General features: G+C 39.8%; 1 protein-coding gene across 1 annotated transcript in view; it reads right to left on the bottom strand.

The window, feature by feature from the left end:
- Nucleotides 1-26,334, bottom strand: part of ASIC4 (acid sensing ion channel subunit family member 4) — a 406,766-nt gene extending 380,432 nt beyond the window's left edge. The window contains exons 1-2 of the mRNA XM_044075400.1: nucleotides 26,251-26,334; nucleotides 18,034-18,178 (exon numbers count right to left, since the gene is read on the bottom strand). Coding sequence (XP_043931335.1) covers nucleotides 18,034-18,178; nucleotides 26,251-26,334 — 229 coding nt within the window. The remainder of the gene's footprint in view (nucleotides 1-18,033; nucleotides 18,179-26,250) is intronic.
- Between the last annotated feature and the right edge of the window lie 503 nt (nucleotides 26,335-26,837).

Here is a 26,837-nt window from a genome sequence, read left to right as displayed (position 1 = left end):
GACAGGGATAGTGTGTGCACACAGCTCTGTGTTGGATCTTGCACATTCCATGCTGCCCATGCTCCCAGCCCCCCTCTGTTATTCTATCCTCTTCCATACATTATGCATACATTCTCTGATACTTTCCCTAAGGTTATCACCCCATCAAAGCTGTGTGTTGGTGTTGGTCCAGAGTTCATGTAGTGGGACATTGTGGACATGTTACTGTGGTTTGTCCGCATAGCCTTGCATTATGGCTTATGTGGAGTGTGTTATGTTGTTATTTGGGTATCCTTGACATAACATGCATTGGCAGTACATGTGAGACACAGGCCCTTGGCAGAGGCCTGTGAGCCATTAGGTGTTGATGCGGACCAGATGTGGCAGGCTGTTGCATTCTGTCAGTCCTACAGTCTCAGACCGCCATACAGTATATTCCAAAGGGGTGACATGGGAGGTGTGCTAGGTGTTCATGCCAATACCGTCTATCAGTCTTGACAAGGTGGTGTGGATGCTGGCAGGGTGCTATCTATGGCTAGGGACACACCTGCATGGGACACCTGCACTGCACGCTGCATTCTTTTGCTATTGCCATATACAGGTGGGGTCATGTTGTACCCATTCCCCACAGCATGGATATGACCAGAGAGGTACCTGTGGGTGGTGTTTGCGTGAGCTGGGTGCATGTGTGCTATGGACACTACCTGCATCAGACACACAGATATGCATGGGGCATTCCAGTTATGCTGGCATGTGGAGGTATATCAGCTGTTTCCCAATACATCAGTCCTACCTCCTTTGTGATCTGCAAGTGTCCAGGCAGACAACACCAGTATCCCCCACTACAGGACCAGATAATATGATGCATACCTGTATGTACAATTCCAAGGGTTTCTCCATTTCACAGTGACACAATATATACTGTATGTCTGTGGTACTTTCCCCTGTGTACTGCTTGTATATCTGTCCCAACAGCCATGACATTCAGTCTTTCAGATGGTGACACATATTACCACTATACATTTACAATGGCTTACTGCTAGCATGTGTTATACTGGTGGGAATTGTCTTTGGCACTGCAGTTGTGAGGACTTGTCCCTGTCATCAGCAGTAGTGGGCAATGGCCACCAGGTCTTACCTCAACATGCATACATACTGACCACTCTTACACAATATGATACACACACCAACCTAACACACACATACCTGCATATTGTGCAAATGCTACAACCTATCCTGCTACCTTGGCCACCTCTGTGCATCTGTGCTCCACTGGTATTATACCTACAAATACATTTTACTACATTTCTACATAGGGTTGTGGAGGGCACACCTGACTGTCATGACATGTGTACATCAGATTGGGGGGGGGCACACCAGACCATTACTACATTTCTAAATAGGTTTGGGGGGGCACACCTGACTGTTACTACATTTCTACATAGGGGTGGGGGAAGCACACCTGACTGTTTCTACATTCCTACACGGGATTGGGGGAGGTGGCCATACCTGACTGTTTCTACATTTCTACACAGGATTGGGGGGGCACACCTGACTGTTACTACATTTCTACACAGGATTGGGGGGGGGGGCACACCTGTTTCTACATTTCTACACAGGATTGGGGGGGGGCACACCTGACTGTTTCTACATTTCTACATAGGATGGGGGGCACACCTGACACTTGTACACATTTGCTATGACTGTACTGGTATGTCAGGTACTCCATTTCATTCTGTATTTTAACCTATCATGCTGACTCAAAGCATATCAGTGTACTACAGGTCTTAGGTAAGCCTACATATTAGTTTTTGACTTCCTAACTTCAGAATTAACATCTCACTGCCTGATCTGCTGTAGTCTGTCTGTGTAGGCCTGGGGGGGAGGTTACCCACAGGCATCATTCAGAGGTCATAGCATAGCCTTTGTTTGTGTTTGTCTACACCTGTCCTGCTGGCTGAGACTGTTGTTGGGTATGTGAACTTCCCTGACTGGCATGTGTAAGTCATATGGACACACATGTGCCCAGCACATTTCCTGCAGTGGGTTTTGTCACTCTGTGTAGTAGTGGCTACTATGGTGACACCAGTATTTGTTACAGATCTCATGTTGCCACTATAGGTGTCTACTATCTGCTGGCATATCATTCAGCCACTTGATTCCCTTGCATGCTCACATCCATATCATAGATACCGGTAACACCACATTCTACTCATTCGGCAATTGGGAGGTTGAGTGACTTACCTTGTGGGTGTGCCAATATTGAGGGTGGTGTTGCAAGGCTGCCTATGTCGCATGGATATAGTACACTCCCTACACCTGGTTGAGCACAGGTAGTGTCATGTTTGGCATCCCTTTTACTGTATGTGCGAGTCAGAGGGAAGTGTCATTCCTATGCCAGTGTATGTGTTATGCATTGTCTCTTTACCAAGGCCAGGGCACACTGGGCACGCATCCTTCTGCCTACTGAGGCAGGCTCAGGTTGTTCCTCCTCCAAGCCACTCTGTGCCTGTGCAGGCCTTGGCAATGGTGGGGGGCTGTGTGGCCCTGCCCTGTGCTGTATCTGCTGCAGCTGTTTTCACAGGAACATACTGTGTAGTATGGCACATACGATGACAATTTGTGTACATGTAACTGGTGAGTACTGCAAGGCTCCACCGGATGTGTACAGGCACCGGAACCATGACTTGAGCATCCCAAACACACGCTCTATTATAATTCTGGTCTGTTCGTATGACTCATTATGGAGTTCTTGCTCGGATGTGTGTGCATTTATGATGGGTGTCATCAGCCACTGCTCCAGTGCATAACCAGCATCCCCCACTAGGTGACCATAAGGGATGTCCCCATTGGCAAATCTCTGGTACAGCTACCAGATGTGGGAATTGTTATAGCTTCCAGGGCAGTCAGCACACACATTCATTATTATGCCCTGGGCATTGCACATGACCTGGCAGTTGATGGAGGGGAAGCCCTTGCGGTTGATGAAGACCCTACCCCACTCACCAGGTGGTGCTTTGATGTGTATGTGCATGCAGTCTATAGCACCCACTACCTCAGGGTATTCTGCTATTTGGTGGAACAGTTGCATATTGCTGGCCAACACCTCACGGGTGTTGGAGAAATATACGTGCTCACCGGCGTGTGCTGACATGGCATCCAGGAACTGGTGGAGTACCCTGGATGCTGATGCCTGTGAGATCCCCATCATATCCCCAGTTGGCCTTTGAAAGGTCCCTGTAGCTAGTATTCTTAAGCCTACACATACCTTGGCATCCACTGGGATGGGTTTCCCTCTGTTAGTTCTGTATGCCAGGCGTGGGTGGCACAGCTCGACAATTTGCATAAAGAGGTCCCTGTCCACCCTATAGCACTCCACTGTCTCCAGCTCATGTAGCTCCTGGTAGGTTACCCTGAGTTTGTACACTCTTCTCTGTCTCCTCACTCTGGGTTGGTCAACAGCATTCACATCTTCACCACCCTCAGCCTCTTCCACATGTTATTGTATGATAGCTACTACAGCCCCTATCATTTTGTTGTTTTGTTTGTTAAAACTTCCCCGCTTGTATGCACTGGTGGTGTAGAGTATGGGAAAAACCAGAGTGAAAGGTGTTTGCACGGTTTATAGTAATGTTCTGGGCTGGGCTGGTCTGCTGCCTGTGTAATTGGCTGATTCTGATACATTTCACCTGCCATCTATGCTAGTTCTCCTACAATACCTTCCTACTGCTATTTTCCCTTCCCATTGCCTTCTTGTTTAAGCCCGGGGGTGTGCCGCGCAAACACAGTGCTCAAATGTGCACAGAGCTGCTATTTCCTGGTTTACTTTTTTTTCCCTTTAAAACTCGGTGTGTGGCGTGCACACCTGCTTAGGCAATGTAAAGAGTTCTAGGCAGCTGCAGACACACCCCCTTGCTTAGCTGTGCTAAGCTAGGAGCTAACCCAAGCCACAGGGCTCCAATCCACTTACAGTATGCCGGACACACCTCCCTATGATGTCAGCTAACTCCTAGGCTTGCACCAAGCTATTCCTGCTCTTACACTGTTGGGAGCTGCCTAGCATTCAGGGGAAATCTGGGATTTAATATCATTCCCCTCATTTGCATAGGATTGCCTGCTAATGCATAGTTACATGTCCCACACTGAGCCTCCCCCCTTAGCAACCACTATTCACTGGCCATGTTGTCTTCTGCCTGCCTTTGAGTATAATGGCAGAATAGTGATTTTGGTTAGAATGCTTATTTAAGGCATTTTTTCTTATTTTCCCCTGATCTTGTTTGCGCGCCACTGCCCTACACTTAAACAGCTGACATCAGCTAAAAAAAAATTAAAAGTTGTTTTTTTTTTCAAGTGTTTTCCATGCCAATGGCCTTATAGTTGGCCATTGGCATGCTTTCTACATGATATTCACCCTTTATTTGGAGCTGTCATGGCTCCGTTTTGTAATTTGCAGAAATATACTCCGTTACTGGTGGAGTACATTTCTGCAGATTACATTAGTCCTGCACGGCTGGTTTCCAGCTTCCTGGATTGCAAATTCACCTCATTTGCATGGATTTCTCCTGCAAATGGGGTAATTTGCATACAGGAGCTGAGTCCGTGCAGGACTAATGCAGGAGCACTTGTGCACACCCCTACAGGTTATTCCTGGATTGCACGGCAGACATATTGCCTGATGGAGCTCCTGCACTAGTCCGGCACGCCGTGCAGGGTTTGCAGAATCCGGGGGACTGTCTTGCACCAGGAACTACTCATTTGACTCTCCACAATAAGACTGTCACAATACTCCTTGTGGTTCCTTAGTTACCTGTCAGGAAGGTAACATACTGTTAAATGGCAACAAACATACTCTTCCTTTTAACCATTACTACAGGTGTCACTCAGGGCTCTAACCTGGGTCCTCTACTATTTAATATATTTATTAATAACCTCCACACCTCCAGTCACCATGCCAATTTAGTTCACTATGCAGATGACTCAACATTAATATGAGTTACCTCAACAATAAATAAGCTGCAAGACATTACCCAAAAATATTTCTCCTCCATAGAAACGTGGCTCAAAGAATCAAACCTCTTACTCAACCCCAAGAAAGCTTAATTTAATGCTTTTCACTTTAAAAAGTTGCCAAAATCAAAAGCAACCTTTCACCATAAAGTCAGCAACTAGTACTGTCATTATAACTGTAATTCACAGTAAACTTCTAGGTGTTATAACAGATGACAATCTCAAATATGACCAGCATATCCTGCACATCATTAAATCTACACACCAGAAACTAGGCTCCCTTTATAGGACCAAAGGATTCCTTACAGATACTGCAAGAAAAACTCTAGCCACCACCTTCTTACTGCTGAGCCTCTTATACACCGCTCCTATCCTAACAAACATAAACAATATTCAAAGAAAGAAACTTGCCTCCTGCTACAATAAAATAGCTACATTTGTTACCAATCTCCCTCATAGAACCCACCATTGTCTTAGCTTAAAGCAAGTAAACTGGCTTCAACTACACAACTACCCAACATATTCACAACTAACTACTTCACACAAACTCATTCATCTTCCAGAAACATGTCCTGCACAACATAACTTATTACTACACTACTGTTTAGCAAGGGACCTCTGGTCTAATAACAAATTCTTATTACTTACAGATAAGTCAAAATATGTTGCAGGAGACTTGCTGTACTTCCAGTCCATTGCTAAATTCTGGAATAGTATTCCCATGCAAATAAAACTCTCCAACAAACCTGGTAGTTTTAAACCACTGTTTAAACAACATCTTAACCAATCCTGGTCCTGTACATGCTAATCACAGGGTTACATTTTTTCACTGTGCAATACTATCCAAATACTCTACTTAAGCATGATATTCTCAATCTCTTACTGGAATTACAAAACAATTTTTATAAATAACTGTTTCTGTACAATCCACTAAGTTACACGTGTGCTTTCTCTTTAGTAACTTCCACCTCTGTAAAATCTTAGAATGTATAAATGTAACTAGTGTATGTGTAAATAGAAATGCAACTCCTCTGTGTTTAACTGGAACTTAGAATAATGTTATGTAAGCAAATGGAGCTTTTCTCCCCAGGCCTCTGCTGGAAATGTATATTACCCAGTCGGACTTTCCCGGTAAACAAAGTCAAATAAATAAATCATTCCAGCTGTGAATAGTTCTTGTGAAGCTCAACCATGTCTTCTTTCATTTCCAGGAATGCTACATTATACACAATGAGTTAAATTTCATTGTGTTAGGTCACATCTCTGCTCTACATTCTTCTTACAATGCACACATTATCTTTACAAGGAAGGGGTCATAGCAGGCAAACTAATGCTTATTTTGGATCTCTATATGACATGATCAAATGACCAGAATATTGAAACCCACTCCATCAAGACCACAGTGTCAAATATTGCATTTGTCGAAAGCCGACTTGATTGAAGTTCAACCCGCTAAATATGATGGTTGGGCAGCAACTCAGTCATCACTGTGCACGTGTATGTATTTATCTAGTGAGCAAAGTGTATTCATTGGGTTGAACTTCAATCAAGTCAGCTTTTGACAAATGCAGTGTTTGACACTGTGGTCTTAAAGAGTGTGTTTCAATATTCTGGCCATCTGATCATGTCAGATCCCTTATTTTATAATATGTCATAGAAATGCTGTCTAAACTGTGTGGATTGTATGTGTTTTCTTATATTTGTAAAAAAAATATTTTTAGACCCATACCTCTTCTCTCCAGTCATTTCCTATATTTGTTATGTACATGTATGTAAGCAAGCCAGACTAAACCTGGAGTTGGTATTCTTAATCTATCATGACATGTTGGAGTACCCTAGTGAACACCCCTTGTAAATAAATGAAATAAATGAAGGAATACTTAAAAAAACATTCCTTGTATGTACTTCATTTATTGATTTATTTATTGAGTGGTGTGAGTAGAATGTTATATTGTATTGCAGTTGGATGAAGGCAGAAGAAGGCAGTTAGGCTATTAAATCTACATTCTACACTTTACCTTCTCACCATTTATAACATTCCTCTCATCTTTCCCATACTTGTTTTTGCTCTTCTGAATACCCCTGTTGATAATCTGGCCTATTTCTTTTCCAACAGTCTGCCTCATGGGTCTACAACCCTTTGAATAAATAAGTAATTTTGTAGATCCAGGAAAAGCTGATATATGCTGCACGTAAGCCCTCTACCCTATGATCTTCATGTTTATTGTGGCAAGTTCATATTTCTTTGTGTAGCTCTCACTGTATTTCATTGTAGAAGTAATAGACTGTAGTTTGCCATTTCACCACAAGGTGGAGCTCCTTTTCAGGATTATAAAATAAAAGACAATTTCGAAAGTGAAAGAAAGAGACTGGAACACTAGCTGAAGGAGGGAAGACTGAAACGCTTAGCTGAAGGGAAAAGGGCCTTGCAGCATGACTGGATTTTCTTTTCTAGTGCTTTGGGACAGGGAAGTAAAGTAGCAGATTGTGTCTGTCTCTGGCTGAAATCCTGGATGATGGTATTTTGTGGGATCTGGAGAGAAGTCTGAAACCAGTAGCTCCACACCTGCTATGATCCAGCAAGGAAAGGAGTTCCCTTGGGCCTAGTACCAAGAAGCCATAGATGATTACCAGAGATCTGGTAGATGATTTTCTACTTTTCTCATCAGAGGAACCATGGCGCCTGGTCACTAAGATATTCTCGATGGAGTGGTGAGAGGCTCTGGCCATCATTTCATATTTTTATAAGATTGTGACCCCCTCCCAAATGTTTTGTGGATTACAAATAACTGGGATCCATATGAGCTCCAACTTGGGCCCCATCATGCCGGCAGCAAGATTGTAAATAGTCACTGGCCAGTGAACAGGGTATAATAGAGTGTTTCACAGTTGGTCTGTTTAGAATTGATCAAGGGGTTAGAAGGTGTCTTTACTGCTCAATGACATTGCATTTTGCTCGTGTTAGTACTGCTGTCTTCAAGAATTTTGCTGCTCAATGACATTGCATTTTCTCATATCTGTATTGTTGCATTATAAATCCTCATTGTTCAATGACATTGCATTTTGCTCGTGTTAGTACTGCTGTCTTCAAGAATTTTGCTGCTCAATGACATTGCATTTTCCCATATCTGTATTGTTGTATTATGACTCTTTTATTGCTTAGTGACATTGCATTTTTTTCCCGTGTTTGTATTACTGCATTATAAAGCTTTACCACTCACTGATATTGCCTTCTTTTGCGCATGTTTGAATGTCAAGACTCTTCTGTTAAGTTCTAGAGAAGAGGGTGAATGTATGTTTTTATTGCATGCATATCTCACCTTGCTTTATTGCTAACTGGTGCAATGTTGAAATAATTTGTTTATGGTTGTGCTTTTGCCTTTTTAAACTATGTGTGTCACCTAGAATAAAATATGTCCCTCTTGTCACCTTGGTGTGTTGGGCTTATAGGGGTGTCACCAGAGTCAGGTAGGAAGGAACCCATATCTCTTCAGCTACACTTGCGGGAACACTACATTTGACATATATTTTTCACTCATATCATATCAAATCTTTTTGCTTTAGATTCTAGTATGACTATTTCCAGCTCCTTCAGACTGTCATCATATCCTTTCCTCTCTATTTAAAGTACTTTTCTAGTTGCTTTCCTCTGGACACCTTCCAGCAGCCTAGTGTCCCTCTTCATGTACTTCCTCTAGAAATGCATAAAGGACTCATGGTGTGGCCTACCAGGTGTCTGGCATAGCAGACACATTATGTCTTTCTTCAGAAAATCCATCCCTTTGAGAATAAAATACAGGATTCGGTTAGCGATTGTCACTACCCCTCGTGATCCAACCCAGATATGACCGACTCCCCATTTCCTTTTCCTGCATTGCCGCCATCCAGTCCATTTCCCCAGTCTATACCATACACAAGAGTTGTTGTTGATGAAGTGCAAGGCTTTAAATCTGTCTTTATTAAACTTTTGCTGCTACTTCTCTGTCCACACAATTAGCCTTTCCAAATTGTTCCTTAGATTCATGCCACATCCTGCACCGTTACACCAAGCTTTGTGTCTTCAGTAAAGACGTTAATCTACCTCCAGCTCTTCAGTGGCATCTGAAAGAACCATGACAAAGAAAACAGGAACCACCATCCACCCCTGCACTACTCTACAATTCAAATTCCTTTCCCCTGACACTATTCTTGTGTCCATAACAATCCAGCTCCTTACTCTCAGACCTTCTGCTGACACCTGTAGCTTTCCTAGCCTATATCAGCTTTATGGTCTTATGATTGTCTGGTCAGACACCTGCTCATAATTTCCTATAAAAATATACTGTAACCCAGCTATAAATCTGAATTAGGTTTGACTGAGAGCTCCCTATGGCAATGAACATATATTGATTTTTGCCTAGGATATGCCAGGCTTTTCCCTGAGGATTACCTCCATGAGTTTTGCTGCCATTACTTTTACTATACCTGTAGCTCCATGGATTTGTCCTATTTCCCTTAGTACAAGGTGCCACACTTACTGCCCTCTAGGCCTCAGACCCTTAATCCTTGACCTTCTTCACCTGCTTAAAATAATCCACTCCCCTAAAATCCAACAGGTTTCACTGAAAGCTACTTACGGCCATGAAGTCATATTGACTGTTATCTTTCAGAATGCTATCCTATAAGAAAGCACTCAGAGTGTGCATTTTTAAATTAAGCCTTATTTTATTTTATGTTGTTATTTTCATTACTAACAACCTAAAAAGACAAGTAGAAGAGCATTGGAAAGAAAGACCCATCTCCCACAGCAAAAAAGACCTAAAAAGCCCAAAATTCACAGAGATAAAAAGCCCTTAAAATGACTCAAAAATCCATCTGGATTCTTTAAGGACTACTGAAAAAGAACTGAAGCCTCAGGACACAAAATAGACACAAGACACAAAATGTCCTTATAAGGTTTCAGAAAAACAATACCAAGGCAATCCTTTTTAAGACTTCAGAAAAAGACCAGAAGTTGGAGCGCTCTAAAAGTCCTTGTTATGATTCTAGGAAACAGACAAAAAACAAAGAGAAAAGAAAAATACCAATGCAAGTCTTTCTAAGGGCCAGAACAATGAGGATGAAAAGCAAGAGTCTTTCTAAAGACTAAACAAAGGCTGAATAAAATAAAATGAACCCAGATAGCTCAGAATTACCTCAACTAGATCCCTTAATTGAGCAATGTGTTCCTCATGAGTTGAAGCCCATTAGCTTCCTAGGTACACAATCAGGTAGGATTTAGTAAGAGTTCCTGACATCACAGGGTACCTTCAGCCAGAACTTGTACAGAGTTTAATATAGATGTTTAAGATGAAACCATATTCAGGTATACAGGGCATTTAGGGACAACTATCTCTGGAAATGTTTGGAGTTATCAAAGAGTAGTACAGAATCATCAGACAACCATGAAGACTTAGCCATGAGTAAGAACTATTTATATGTGCACCCAAAACAGACACCAGCCTTGTTAACAACAGGAAAAACAATACTCCTACTTAAGAGTGAACCTGCATGCTATCCTAAAAACTATAGACCAATAACCTGCCTTCCGATGATGTATAAACTATACATTAGAATTAATACTGACCTCTTTTATAGTCATTTAGAAGAAAACTCAATTGTGGCAATAGAACAAAACGATAATAAAAGAAAGTCATATGGAACAAAGGATCATTTGCTGTTAAATAAAGTCCTAATGGAGAACTGTAAAAAGAGGAAGAATCTATGTCATGGGTTTCCTACAAAAAAGCATTTGACAGTATCCCACATTCATGGATAAAAGAGCACTTAACAATGTATAAGATACACCCCACACTTATAGATTACGTTACAGCAACCATGAAACAGTGGCAAACCACTTTGCAGTTAATCCATGATAAAGGACACATTATTATTCCAGGGATAAAAATTCAAAGGGGGATACTCCAGGGTGACCCTCTGTCACAGTTGCTCTTTTGCCTTGGGCTAAAATCATTAAGCTGTCTACTTAACAGATTAGGTCATGGCTATAATTTGGCTCTCAGAAAACAACAAAGTGTAAAGACTTCTCAGCTTCTTTTTGTAGATGATTTAAAACAGTATAGTTCATGAGATGAGGAACTGAACACACAACTACAAGTGGTCAAAACATTTTCAGATGATATAAGAATGTGATTTGGTCTTGATAAATGTGCAAAAGAAACCTTTAAAGCAGGAAAGCTGAAGCACCAAGAAAACATCAGTTTGAGACAGGAATGTGATATAAAAGAACTTGAGCAAGAGGGAGTTTATAATTACTTGGGAGGGGTCTATATTAGATGTACGAAAAGACTTTAGTGCAAACGCTCACATGAGTGAAAATGCCAGGAATGAAAACTGTGATTGTGGGGTCATGTTACAGTGAGGAGTGGGATAATTGCCCTTTCCTCACTGTAGTGAGACCTCGGAGTTAAAATATATATTTAGCGGGGGGTGAGGGGGGCACAGCCCTCCACAATAGCAACTTCGATTACCGGCATTTTCGCTCATGTGAGCATTCGCGGTAAAGTCTTCTTGATTTTATAATATAGACCCATATTTGGGAACTGATGAAGGATCAACAATAAAACATGAACAAATGTGAATAAAACTTAGTAAAGAATATTTTAGAAGACCAAAATTAATACTGAAAACAGCATTGACATCTAGGAACAACATCCATGCTATAAACCAATTTGCTCTTCCTGTTCTAACTTACAGTCTTGGAGTGATTGACTGGCCCCAAAAAGTGTTGGACAGGTTGGTCAGGAACACAAGAAGGATGCTTTATGCTCACCAAATGATTTATAAAAATCAGTGCATACCAAGATTATACATTTCCCTTTCAGAGGAAGGCATGTGCCTCCTCAAAACTGATTACATGTATAGATCTGTGATAGTGGGACTGCATACATATCTGCTGACCTCACAAGACCCAAATGTAGTGAAAGGTTTGAAACATAAGGAGAATACATCTAAGATGACTTCCCTGCTTAGTTTAGCAGAAGCATATTGGCGTCAAGTGGGAATGGAAACCAAACCAGAAGTAGTTAAAAATCAGGCAACAACTGAGTGTGTCAAAAAACAAAAGAAAAAATATAAGGTGAAGGATCAGATGAGAAGCAAGAAATGTGGAAAATGCATAAATATAGTTGCAAGTATAGAAAACTCTTGGAACAACCTCATATTGATCAGGATCAAATGCAGGAATGGTTAAGGAGAGGAGAATTTATACCAAAAGATGAAAGGTTAATATTGGTAGTCATGATAGTGACCTACATACATGTTGATTTACAATGTCTATCAAACATGTGGGAGAAACAGACAAATGTAGGTTTTGTAAAACAGAATTGGGAACAGTTGCACATCTTGTTGCTGGTTATGATATACTAATGGCAGAAGGACTGTATACTGAAAGGCATAATAATGTGGCAAGACTGTTGCACTGGGGATTGTGCAACCATTATAATATTAAAGTAGCTGAAAAACACTGGAAACATGAGCCACAAAACATTATAGAAAATGATGAAGTTTATATCACATAGGATCATCCATAACCAACAGTTCAAAAATAGACACAAGAAAACCACATATACTAGTCCATGAAAATGAGACAAAAGTAGCATTGATCATTGAAACTGCTATACGCAGTAACTACAGTGTCTTATGCACAGATACACACATAGTCATAAAATACCAGGATTTGCAGGCAGAAATGAGGGCAATGTGGAAGAAAGCTACTCAGACAGTTCCAGTAGTAGTAGGAGCAATGGGTCTTATAAAAAAAGAATTTACAGTCATACTTAGATATGGTACCGATACGTGTAACTCTGTACGAATTGTAGAAGGAGTCATTACTTTGCACATTGTGGGTGCTGTGAAGAGCACTTCTAACTAACATCAAAGACTGAAACAATACTAATTTTTTGAACTTTAACCAGACTTTGACTTAGGAATGGGGTCCATTCCCATCATAGTTTTAGAAACCCAAAAGACTTGGAGAAATTTAAAAAAAGAGATTATATAGGATTATATAGGAATACGAGATGTAGTAATTCTCTGAGATAGTAGTTGAGACATGGAATAAACTACCAAATTATATTAAAGCAAGCCCTAGTTTAGATATTTTTAAAAACAACTTGGACACTTATTATGGGAATGATTGTTTTGTTATATTGGCAGGCTAGAAAGAAATTATTGCCCATGCCTTAAATATTTGCATATATATATATATATATATATATATATATATATATATATATATATATATATATATATATATATATATATGTGTGTGTGTGTGTGTGTGTATGTGTGTGTCTACACTAATCTGGATAACATGACTGTCTACTGCAGAATGCACACACACACACACACACACACACACACACACACACACACACACACACACACACACACACACACACACACACACACATACACACACACACACACACACACATGCACACGCTCACACGCGCACACACTCACACATGCACACACACCATGCACAGTATTAGCTAATTTAATTAATTTCACCTGTGACATGTTTTTTGTATGTGAAAGGAAGCCACTGAAAGCAGTGAAAATTCATACAGATGCATGGAGGATAGGAAAACTCCACATAGAAATTGTCCTGGCTGTGAATCAAACAGTTGTTATGAGGCAATAAATTATTTCATGCTCCCGCTATTTTTCCTTCTATCTAAATTTTCAACTTCTTCTTATTTCTCCTATTTGCTTCCAGTGTTGCCTGTACTCAATTTCATCCCATGTGCCTTCAGTTTTGCATTCCACTCCCCGTCACTTGCTGAAGTTCCTGTTCATAGTCTGCTTGTGATGCCTGAATGTTTGCATACAGGAGCTTTGTTGATCTGCCCTCTCCAACCTGTCTTCTAATGTAGTCCATTACCAGTATGCACAGCAGTGGGTGTAGAGCTGATCCCTAATGCACTCCCACTTCCACTGGGAGCCCCTCTGAGAAAACACTTTTCATACTTGTGTCATTTGCTGCTAGTACATAGTATGCACTAATTTAACCAATGTTTCTGGGACTTTGAACCATCACAAGCCTGCCCATATCAGATGTCATGTGACCTTGTCATTTTCTTTCTCCAAGTCTAGGAGTACCCAACTGGATTTGTTCTTCATCGCTTGCTTCTTCATCTCTGCTATCGATCTCACTACAAATTGGTTGTGGTGCATCTAGATCAGAATCTAAAGACTGTTCATTTCCTGTTTTACTTTTTATATAATATGACATGTAGAGTTTTGAGATGTAAACTTTGTCTTGTATTTAGACTGTAATTATGAAATATTCCAATCATTAATACATGTAGAAATATGTGCCTTAAACCAAGAACTAAGAGGCAGCTCATCAGAAGTGTTGACAACAGTAATCATGGAAAGGAAAAGGATTCTTATATTATACGACTGATAGGCTGTGAAACAATCTATCAGTTACTATTAAGTTATCTAAGAATATAGATCAGCTGAAATGTATGCCTGATTGTAGCATTGTCAATATTAAGTTCAGTTACCATGTCCAGAAATCAATGTTCCAAGATGACCTTGGGTCTGAACATTGGATACATGAACATAGAAGTGTATGCCATTGAGGATTTAATATTCTTCCACATTGCCTATAGATGTTTATGGGTATGTGTTTGTGTATGTGTGTGTGTGTGTGTGTGTGTGTGTGTGTGTGTGTGTGTGTGTGTGTGTGTGTGTGTTGTATGAGAGAGTGTACATATGTGTATATGTATATTTTGTGTGTGTGTGTGTGTGTGTTGTATGAGAGAGTGCATGTGTGTATATGTATATGTTTGTGTCGTTTGAGAGAGTGTATGTGTGTATATGTATATATTTGTGTGTGTGTGTTGTATAAGAGAGAGCACGTGTGTATATGTATATGCATATATTTGTGTTTGTGTATGTGTGTGTGTGTGTTGTATCAGAGAGTTTGCATGTATGTATATGTATATGTATATGTATATGTGTGTGTGTGTGTGTGTGTGTGTGTGTTGTATATGAGAGACAGTGCATGTGTGTATATATTTGTGTGTGTGTGTGTGTGTGTGTGTGTGGGTATGCACATACATATTACTATAGGTTGTTGCCCATTTCAGGAGTAGTTCATCTGCCTTGAGATAGCCTCCAACTACCAGACATCCCTGTACTGGATTTAAAAGAGAAAGAATAATGTTAGAAGTAGCTTTTCCATTGAGAGCTGAGTTGCTGAATGCACTTGAGTAAGAAATTGTAGCTTATTAATAGACAGTGCAGAGGATGAGACTGTATTAGAACTTTACACACAAAAGAGATGGAACTTCTGAACTGAATTTTGCTTCAAACCTTTTTTTTGTTGTTGCTTAGCTTGGATTAATAAAGTTAGTCATTTACCCTTGTCATAGAATCACTAACAACAGATACTTGTAAAACTGTTCAGTTATAACTAAAAAAAAAATGAACTACAGAAGACCACCAGGGCAAAAATTTCTTACAGGTCAAATTTGAGCAAACCTGTGCAACAAGAGTACCAAATGAACTCTTGATATATATGGCTGGTTAAGTATAAAAGCATTTAAATATATTTTCCTCATCTCAAACTAAAGTAGAATCCCAGACTATTCACAATTCTAGCCAGCCTGCTAGCATACAAGAATGAAGCACTGACTATGCCCCAGGTGACCTAAGTTTAATTTGTGGTTCAGGTATCTAGAGTCAGCAGAGATGATGGCTTGTAAATCCTAGGAGAAGGAAATCATGCCAATGGAATGGATAATTCAAGATGCCCTGTTGGAGACTTGGCTAGGACTGTGATAAAGTTCTTGGCTGAGGGACTGGCTTGCTTGAGGATGTAAGGTCACCCTTATTGTCCGAGGTAGTTACATCCTCAGAAAACCATATCAGTTTACTTGCCAGGCTGTAGACGTACATTGGTGTGCTGGGTTTAGTGACAGGCAGAATATGCTACAATGCACCACAGTATGATAGCTTCTCACCTGGCCCCATCCTACTTGCATTCGGATGGTGGAAGGAGCCATAAGAACCTGGATGTCTGAAGCCTCCCTGAATGCAGGACTCTACTGGTAGGGAGACCCCTCCTGAATGTGTGTGTGGGGTAAATCTGGGGTTATTCTGCAGTATACAAACCTTCACAAATGGCAGTATTCATTAATGAGGTGATGGAAGTACTTGAAGTCAACAACATCAGTGGAGCAAAGTGTCCCAAAACACATTCTCAGTTGCAGGCCCTGCTTGTCTTATGCAGCGATGCTTGCTCAGTCTACAATTACTGTAATTTTTTCAGCTGTATACTTTACCTACATGCAACTGGAATTACGAGATGAATGGTGGAGAAAACTATGACGTTCTACCCACCTACTTCTGGGTATTATTTCATATACAGCCATTGTATCATTATTACATTAATCCTATCAGTACAAAGGAAAAAAAAACTTTTGCTTGTTGTAATCCCAACAGAATGTTGCCAAATAGTGTCATTTATTACAACAGTGTTGTGCAGTAATTAGTGTGATGCAGCTGTCTTCATGTGAAACTTCTGCAGGATATAATGGTGCCTATCAATACACACATCTCTTGTTAGAAATAACATACTGCATAAGTGCATGCTGACCTAACATGGACAGAGCAGTCTTTCAGACCAAAGTCTACATAGATTATCTCAACTGTGTGTTTGCCATGTTAGAGCAGTGATTAGACCATTGTAGGTTCAGGAAGGACAACAGAGTGAGATATGAGCATATCTTCATAGCTGTCCCCCTTCAAAGTTTGCCATCCTAGCAGGCTACGAATATTTCATTTTATTACTCAAAGTTGATGTCACTGAAGATCAGGAAAGTCCCCTTAGTGGGAAACATACAGAATCACACTGTATGGCCTCACAAGATAAGTTCTTCCATGTTGGCACAGCAGAGACCAGGGGAAGGGATAATGGAAATATCCAGAAGAATGATCTCCAACAAGATGGTACAACCCCAAACAGGAAAAATAAACAACTGTTTGCAGGGATGTGCATCTGATAGCATAGGGTGAATGGATGAATGTTGGAATTATGGATGGTGTTTGTTCAATACAATGCAGTTAATGACAATTTAATAATCCCAATATTGTAAGAATGGTAGCACCCATGTCAAAATCAGATGTCTTTGTCTAAGCTGGCATCAATAACTTGTCAGAGAATGATACAGCAAGGGTATGGCAGATGTCTGTTTTAGTGAGCAATATTAGATAAGCCAATATTTTCATAACTGCTGACAGTCTACAGAATAGGTAATGGCAGAATGTGTCACACAATGGAACAGGAGTCAAGGGTAAGGCTTTCCTGGGGACAGAAAGTCCATGTGGAATGATACACAGGTGTATAAAATGATATCTTAGATTAACAGTCTTAATGTCATTTTGTTAATAACTCTTTGCCCTTTCAAATGCTGCCTATTAACAGCTGGTAAGTCACTTGGTTAAAGAAGCCAGATCCAAAAAAAGGTTTGGGTGCAGTAAGGATCTATGGGTGCGAACTGGAAGTATATGAAAAGAATGCATTATAGGCTTGAAAGAGTCAAACACTGTGGGTGGCTGCCATTTACAATGGAGTGGACATTTTATACTCGTTAACCCCAGAACTACTATTATTTGCCTAGGTATGTAACCTCTGTAAAAATTGTAATCATAAACCTTATTGCTTGCTTAGATATGTTAACTACTGTATATACTGAATTTTAATCTAACTTTGGTGACCTTGGAGCTTTTCTCCCCGGGCCTCCGCTGAAAATGGACATGTATCCAGTCAGACTATCCCAGTCAACAAATGTAAAATAAAATAAATAAATACATAAAATAAATAAAAAAATACTCAGTTATGAATGAACAATATTGCATTTATGTGAGCCTATAACAGACTTAGTAAGAAAATCTAAAGCTCTCAGAAATAGTCAGTGATTTTTTTATGAAAAATTCTTTAGCAAATTGCAGGGTAGTGTGTAAAGCTTCATTTCATCTCTGACATCTTACTAGTTTCTCTCCAGATGGGAAGGTACTCATCCTGTTGGATGTCCAGCATTATCTCCAGGCCATTCCCCATTCCACTCTGCCACGCCTTCCTGGGTTTTTCCTTCTCTGCATTGAATGTGTAGCATTTTCCATACCTTGTATATACCTGTAAGGTAAAATGTGAAATACATGCAGGTTTAACAGATCATTTAAATATTCATATTCTGTAGACAGTTGTTGACTGAGCAGCAAGCATTTTGTATCTGTAATTCATTTAGTTGTGCTGTCCATTGTTGCAACATCCAGTTGTGAATTTGAACTTTAATATCAGACTTTGCCTTTATTTGTCATGCATAATCCCATTAAATCAGAACTTAAACACCATAAGCTTTTCAAAAGTGATATTCTGAGGTGACTTAAGAATTTTTGATGTAAAATGCTTACGTTTGTATCAAAAACAATAGAATCATCTGTCCTTCAAATAAAAGGATCATGACACAAGAAAAGCACAAGCTAAGCAAACGGAACAAACTATACTGTCTAGTTTTCTGAAAACATGTCACAGTTTATAGACATTAGGTGAAAATGGAATTCTGAATGCTTTAAAACAAAAAAAAAAACATTGCAGTAAAATTTCCCCGAGGTTTTGTAAGAACAGACTGAAGTTTCATGTATCATTTCTCTTCTGACACTCTTTTCTACAGAAATGTTGTCTGTGCATGTGAGATATCACGAAGTATATGTAATTCCACAATCCTTAATAATTAATCTTTAATTAAACTGTAATCTGCTGGCCACCTGCTCTGTACCAGGAGTGGTCTAAAATCACAAGTTATGACATGAGCTCAACATTCATCTTTCCTGCCTGTCAGATCAAGATGACAGCTTGCATGAGTGATGACTCTTTATGGCAAGGAAAGCCTCATGCTGTATATTTATGAGCGGTGTTTCATTTTAACTCCTCAGCAAATTTAGCTGAGCTTAGATCAAGACTTCCCAACACACTTTGCACTAAATACCTGGTGTGGCATTTGTTAGCAAAACAAGGATATTTTCTCCACACCATTCACAGGATGCTTTTTGGTGCCCTTTATCTTTCCAGTTCTTGCTTCTGCTTACAGTACTCAAATACAAGCATTATGTATGCTAACAGCATTTTGTTATTTACATTCCATAACAATTCTCTGTAAGGGCACTGCTAACATTCATTGCCCTTGCTGTAAGTATACAGGCTCTTAGGTAAGTACTAGGCTAGCTGACCTTGTAGGCTACTTTTAGCCTAACCAATTTCCCTTTTTGTGCTCAAAACAACCTATCACATTTGGTTATAGACTACCCATCCGTTTGCTTATAATTATATATTACCCCTAAAAGAATACCATATATAATTTGAGGGGACCCATGCATGGGATAAAGAATTTAGGATCTGCCTGTGTCCATTAGTAGTACAGAGGGAAGCTCTGGGATAAAATTTCTGTTTCCATCCATGAATTTAAGTTGCAATTGAAAGTGGATAGGGTTGAACTTTGTATTATGTGGCTGGGAAGTCTGTTCCACAGCAGTGATATCCCCTGCAAAATATACCTGTCCCCCCAAATCTTTCTGGTGATGTTGCAAAAGAGGGTTAGATCCCAAGTGTGAGTATTGCTGATGTCATTTGACTTGCTGTTGTGCAATAAATTCATCACTAATGGGTTGGAGGATGCTTTATATGCAGACATAGCCCACTTCTTAACAATCTGTAGGATACTGAGTATAGTGACAGGGCCTTGAGTCAGTCCATGTAGGATATGTTGTTTAGATCTTGTATCATTGTAGTAAGGTAGCTCTGTGGGCATTCAAGTTGTTACATGTGTCAGGACAGATTTGTGCCAAAGGGGGCATTATAATCAATGATTGGTCTAATGAGGGCTGAGTAAAGTGGGACAATGACATCCCTAGAGCTATACACAAACATTTTGTTTATAGGCTGTGCAATACAGAAGGACTTTCGTACAATAGACACATGTTGGTCAAAAGTTAGGTTACTGTCCACATAAGTTCCGAAATTCCGAACAACTGTGTCAACTGTTAGAGGAGTATTGTTAATTGTTAGCTCCCTGTGGTAGATGACTTCCCAAAGTTTAAACATTTAGTTTCAGTCCACAGGTTTGACACCAGTCATTTATCTGAGACAAATCTTCTTGCAAGATGACTAAGTCTCATAGGGTTTCAATGACTGCTCTTGGCTTACAGTCATTTGCAAACTTAATCAGCCAGAGTCAGGTATTGGCTTTTACTTCAGAAAAGTAGATGTCAAACAGATGCTTTATTCACTCTTTTCAAATGTACTAATTTCATTGTTTCTCCTCCTCAAAGAAGATTGATGTGTTATATCTTGTTGAGCCTAGTGAGTTATCTACAACAATATTTCAGTTCACTGTCATGCTGTGTATGCTGACATATGCAGCCATTCTTCAAGGGATTCTGATGTAGGCCTTACACCTTCCTATTAAAATTTTTCAGAAGTCATTACCTGCAATGGAGAACTGCAGATTTACTATCTATGCCAAAAGTACTTCAGAAGACATTTCACAATTCAATAATATTTAGACTATACCAGTTGTCTTCCTTAGTACAGACACTTATCTCTTACCTCATTTTCTATTGTCTATATTTAGTAACAAATCATGTAATTCCAAGTTCTGTTGAAGGATCGTAAAACTCTAATGCATGTAAATACAATCTGTTTTCTGTATTGCGGTTGTTAAATAATATGTCCATCATCTCTTTACAGTTGCATTGTCAAGTTAAATTATCAGTATTTTTGTCTTTCCCAAACAGCTTGGGTAATGGTCATAGATGGTCCTTGGGCTGTTCCCCCACCCAAGTAATAAAGTTTAAAACATGCATAAATAAATATCCTCCTCCCATTTCCTGCTGCTATGCCAGTCTGAAATGTCTAGACAAGAGGTTTTCAATCTTTTGTGAATTAGCTAGCCTGTTGGTAGCATGACCTATACTCATGTAGGATGAAACAATGGTAGATTTTAAGTTAAAATGGGATAAGGTTTAAACGGGTATTAGCTACAGGTAGGAGAAAGTGGACAGTGAAGAGAGGCAAAGACACACACAGACATGTGGTGATGTTTTTGGTATGTTGGATAAAGATTTGGCTTAGAAAGCTGTGGGATGGCTTCCAGGAACAATTTTGGAACTTAACAGGAAAATAGGATGCTTTAGCAGGAAGGAAGGGGCAGAGATAGGCAGCAGAATAATGTGCAGCAGGAGGGAAAGACTTGAGACTTGGGATGAATGGTAGGGTAGGGACAGCTACCTTTTTCTCTCCAATGTGCTACACCTCTGGTCAAAAGTTTTGTTCCCATCCAATGCAAAGATGCCCTGCTAGTTTAATTTCAGAGGGCTTGCAGGAAATTAGTACTGTCTGGAAAAGGGCAGTAATAGAAGGGAAAACAGCCTTTAAAAACTGTTAGACGTTCACACTGCCACACTTATAAACAAGTAGTGTGGCAACACAAAGTGCATTACAGCTTTTAAATACTGTTTTATCTTCTGATGATGGGGAATTTCATTCTGCCTGCTGTATTTCTCAACTATCTATGATTTTGCTTCAGTTTTTTGGTCCTGTCCCTCATAAATCTTTGATTTTCTGGTAAATCACTGAGGATTAAAATTGGTTAATAATGCCAGATGTTAAAGTTTCATATTTTTTATTACTCAGAAAATGAATGCCAGTTCAAAATCTGTAGTCCTTTACCATCACAATACTTACATATTTTACTAGAATTTACTGGTAATGCTGCTGTCTGTTTAATAGCGTTAAGTGCTTTACCACCTTTCAAATCTGGCAAAATATTTTGCACTACTAGACATATTTTCTGTAAGTGATAGCACATGGAACAGATATAGCTCCATGCATGAGAAAGAATGATGATAGGGTCTCCGATCATAACCCTCTATTTAGTGTTCTTGACATGGATACCAAGATTCACCTCTTGAGCTTTACTCTCAAAGTGAATTTCTTGGCATCCAAGTCTTAAATATAAAATTAGCAGGTTATGATTTCAGACCCAAACATAATCCTCTACATTATATTTTATGTTAGAATACTGTTGTTTACATGGTTGTCATGTATCTCGTGGAAGTGTATGTGCTGAATCTGTGGTACATCCTTTAGTAATCCTCTCCTCATTCTATGGTATACAACATTACTACACTATTCTATGACACTTTGCAACTTTTGATGACCTACATTCAAGCAATAGATGTAAGTTTTTTGTGTGTATCCACTGTTGTGTGTCACATCCATGTCATGAATTTCTCAATCTTGTTCTATTTATATACATTGAAGTGTGTCCTTTGTGTGTGGATCATTGTGGTCTACATTGTTGTACAGCATGATACTTACATATATCAGTTGTAACTTGACCTTGTTTCTCCCACATTACTTATAGCTATTGTATCATCTAGTGTTTCTCTAAGTGCAACTTTTTCAACTGGCCTATTGCCAAGTGTTCTTCCTGCAGGCCTAACACTGTTCATGCTGCATGATGTATGCATGCTCTTTGATGAGTGCATGCCCCTAAATATGTGCTGTTGTGTACATGCACCCTGATGTGTCCGTGCCCCTTGTAGTGTGCATGATTCTTGCTGTGTATATGATCTGTGATGCATGCATGACCACTGTGTGTATGCTTCTTGCTGTGTGCATGCTCGCTGATATGTACTTGCTCCTTACTATGTATATGCCCCTGATATGTGCATATCTTCTATTGTGTGTATGCTCCTTGTTATCTTCATGCCTTCAATGCCTGCATGCTCCCTGTTGTGTAATGGTCTGATGTGTGCACCCCCTTATGCTTGCATGGTCCCTGCTATGCGTATGACCTTGATGTGTGTATGGTCCCTGCTGTGTATTTGCTCTATAATGTGTGCATGCCCCTGATATGTGTATGACACCTGCTGAGTGAATGCTTCCTGCTGGTTGCATACCCCAATGTGTGCATGCTCCCTGTTGAGTGAATGCTTCATGATGTGTCCATGCCCTTGAATTGTGCATGCTGTCCAGTGTCAGTGACTCTGCTGAGTGTATACCCCTTTATGAGTACATGATCCCTACTGTATGCATTACCCGGATGTGTGCATGTTACCTGATGAGTGAATGCTCCCTCATGTGTGCATTCTTCCATGTATCCATGCTCCTTACTGTGTACATGCTTTCTGATGTGTACATGTTCCCTGTTATGTTCACACACCTAATATGTGCATGGTCCCCGATGAGTGTATGCTTCCTGGTATCACCATGCCCTCACAATGTCTACATGCACTCTGATGTGTGCTTATGTGTATAGTTCCTGCGGTGTACATGATCCCTACTGTGTGCATGCCACTGATATGTGCATGTTCCCTGCTGTGTGTGTACTCCCCATTGAGGGTATGCACTCTGTTGTGTTCATGTCCTGCCTGCTTTGTGAATACCCCCCCAATGAGTGCATACTCCCTACTGTGTGCATAACTGCTGATGTCTGCATGTTCTCTGATGACTGCATGCTTCCTCATGTGTGCATGTCCCCTCATTTGTGTGCATGCTCCCTGATTTGTACATGCCTTTAATATGTGCATGCTCCCTGACATGTACATGGTCCTTGATGTGTGTGTGCTCCCTGATGCATGCATGTCCTCTGACTGTGTATTCTTTTGGTGTGAGAGTGCCCATGTTGAGTGTATGCTTTTTACTGTGTACAATACTGCTGATGTATGCATGCCCCATCATATGTGCATGTCCCATGATGTCTATATGCTCCTTGCTGTGTGCATGGTCCCCTATGTTTGCCACAACATATCCTACTTGTACTGCCTGGGTTCTGCTGAAGCCTACATTTGCTGCATTCCTGGGTCTGTTAAGTACAGAAAGGCTCCATTTCCTTATTAGAATTCCACTAGTCTGAATTCCACTTGAATCTGAAAAAAAAAATCTGTAGTAGAATTTAAACAAATCTTTACTCCCACCCCCTTACTCAGAGTGACTTTTTTTTTAGTAAGATGAATTGGGTTTAGTTAGAAAAGGGTTTCTCCCATTGTACATCTGCATGAATTAATTTAGTGACTTGATATATTCCAGGTATCTTGAACCTCTAAAGAATATATTTGTCCTCGTAAAGAAAATGGACTGTGTAAAATATACATGCTGATATGTACAATAAATTAATTTATGGATATTATGTTCTATTTTATTTACAACATAAACTGCTAGTTTCCTAACTGGGTTACTTCTCAAAGTGCACTACCATGCCCAGTAGGAACATACAGACAGACAAGTACAAAATGTTCTGTTACTCTATAGATAATAGACATTGCATTCCTTGTATAACAATGCCAGACTCTTGTTTTCATCAATGCATTGTGTGTTACTAAAGAAGTGCCTTCTCCCACATCAATACAAGAGGTTACTCATTTGCTAAATCCTAGTGCTGTCTTTACAGATTTTGTCAGACATTATGCTCAGCTTTTTGCAAAATCCTTATGTTTTCTTTACAGATTTTGCCAGGCATTATGTGCAGCTTTTGAGGTTCAGATTTCCATCTTTGTCTCCTTATAACTTATTCTTCAATTTAAATGTATCCTAACTGAGGTAACCATGTAGATCATTAAGACTTATTTGCATTTGTATGCCTTTGTCTGAATTAGTAGTATAAATCACAGGGCATTACAGTCTGATCTAACTTAATTCAAGAAGATATCCTTGGCAGAACTTAATAGTTGTGGTTATGAACTGCTTCACCTTTAGCATGTAAAATCATAGACTTGGCTTTACCTTTGTATGCTGAATACTCTTTTATTTTATTTCTTCTGAGTGCAGTACTAACATATTATTTTATAAATCAGCTACTATGCATGCAGCACACAGTTCTTTATCACAGGAAGCTCAACTCCCTACCACATGCCTTACACAGTATTGGGCATTTCTTCAGCAGAACCATCTTAATAGCATTATTGGCCCCCAGCAAAGCAGTGCACTGGGGCCCCTACCTACAAAAACACTCACAGGATTAAAAATGAAAATGGGGCATTTTTCGCACAGACACACACACACACACACACACACACACACACACACACACACACACGCACATGCACACACACACACACACACACACACACACACACACACACACACACACACACACACACACACACACACACACACACACACACACACACTCCAGATGACACTTACTTGTTGAAGCGGAACTGTGGAAGCAGCAAGGCAGCAATGAACTGAACACTCAATTTCATGTGGCAGAAAGAAGAGGTGATGCACATACACATGCAACTTTTAGGAAGGCTGCCACTAGGTTCAGATAATTGATGTTTTAGGAAGGCTGCATGCATTTGGATAACTGACATTTTGGATGATGGACACTCTACTGTACAATGCTTTCTAATATTTATAATTTTAATAATTCTTCAAATATTTATAATTTAGTATAGTGTAGCATTTATTTATTTATTGACAGCAAGTCACAACATACATAGATTAGCATGGGCCCCTATGCTCATGGGACCCTGGGCAACTGCCCAATGTGCCCATGCATTTAGATGGCACTGCCCTTCAGCCTATAATATATGACAACTGAGCTATCAAATATTAAAAGCTATCAAGCTTTCTACTGAATTAGTCAAGAGTCAGGGATAGCCCACCCCCCAATGGTGGGACAAAGTCTCCAAATCATAGACAATTTCTTGATATTACTCTAGTTCACTTAAAAGTTAATTGAACAAGTTTTGCATCAGTGTGCATTTTCTAAACAATAAGAACTATGAAGCCATAAGGTTATCCATTAATGACTGAGTTTAATCGTCAGTGATTTATCACAAAATATAAAAAAAAATGTTATGGAAAAAAAGGACAGGGCAAAAAACATGAGGGAGAATCAGGGACATTCTGCAAAATTAGGGTTAGATGACAGGTATGCTGACATTTCTTGTAAATGTCACTTCAGAGAAAGCAAAAACAGAGGTGAAGCCAGACAACAGAAAGTAGTAAAATATATTATTCAATCTCACTATAGTATAACTGGAGAAAAATACAATATTGACATGAAAAAGTAATTATTTTCTATGCGTTTTTTCAGCTCAGAGTATTGCAGTGGTAGAGATCGGTTCATAATGTTGTTGCAAGTAGGTGATACTTGTTTTTGCTATAGTAAAACAAGGCTGCTGTGTTATGACCCTCACCTGAGTCAGCCCACATTTCCGCATATGTGGCACAAGGCCTGAGTGTGAACTGGCTTCTTTGACAGCAGGACACGGGAATGCCATATTATCCTGTTTCATAGATGTTTCACTCCTCTGGAGGGGTTTCAGGCACGAGAGGGCAGAACATTGTTGCTTGCTACAAACAAACAAACAAACAAACAAACAAACAAACAAACAAACAAACAAATAACAGGATGCTTGTTTTGCTCCCTCTTCTAGTTGCCAGCCCTTTCTCTACCATCATGCAGATATATGTCACTTATGATGTATGCAGTTCACTTATACTGTTACATTTTACAAAACTGAAAGCCAATTAAATATCCATGCCTTTATGAAATGGATTAGGTAGGTGATGCACACGTTATTTAAAGTGAGTTCACTCTGAGTTTTAATCATTTTTGAAGTGCCTTTACAGATGTGGGGCCAGCCTATGAACCAGCTCATCTAAACCCCCTCATGGCAAAAGCTCACCTACTAGTTACATTCAAATCAGCTGAGTAGAGCATGTCTTATATAGTGTTTATTACACAGCGAGTACTTGACACAATCAATGTTGTGACAGTTCA

The sequence above is a fragment of the Protopterus annectens genome, chromosome 6.part1, assembly GCF_019279795.1.
Source record: "Protopterus annectens isolate FY-2018-M chromosome 6.part1, PAN1.0, whole genome shotgun sequence".
NCBI classification, from domain to species: Eukaryota; Metazoa; Chordata; order Ceratodontiformes; family Protopteridae; genus Protopterus; species Protopterus annectens.
This window is presented reverse-complemented; position numbering and strand designations above follow the sequence as displayed.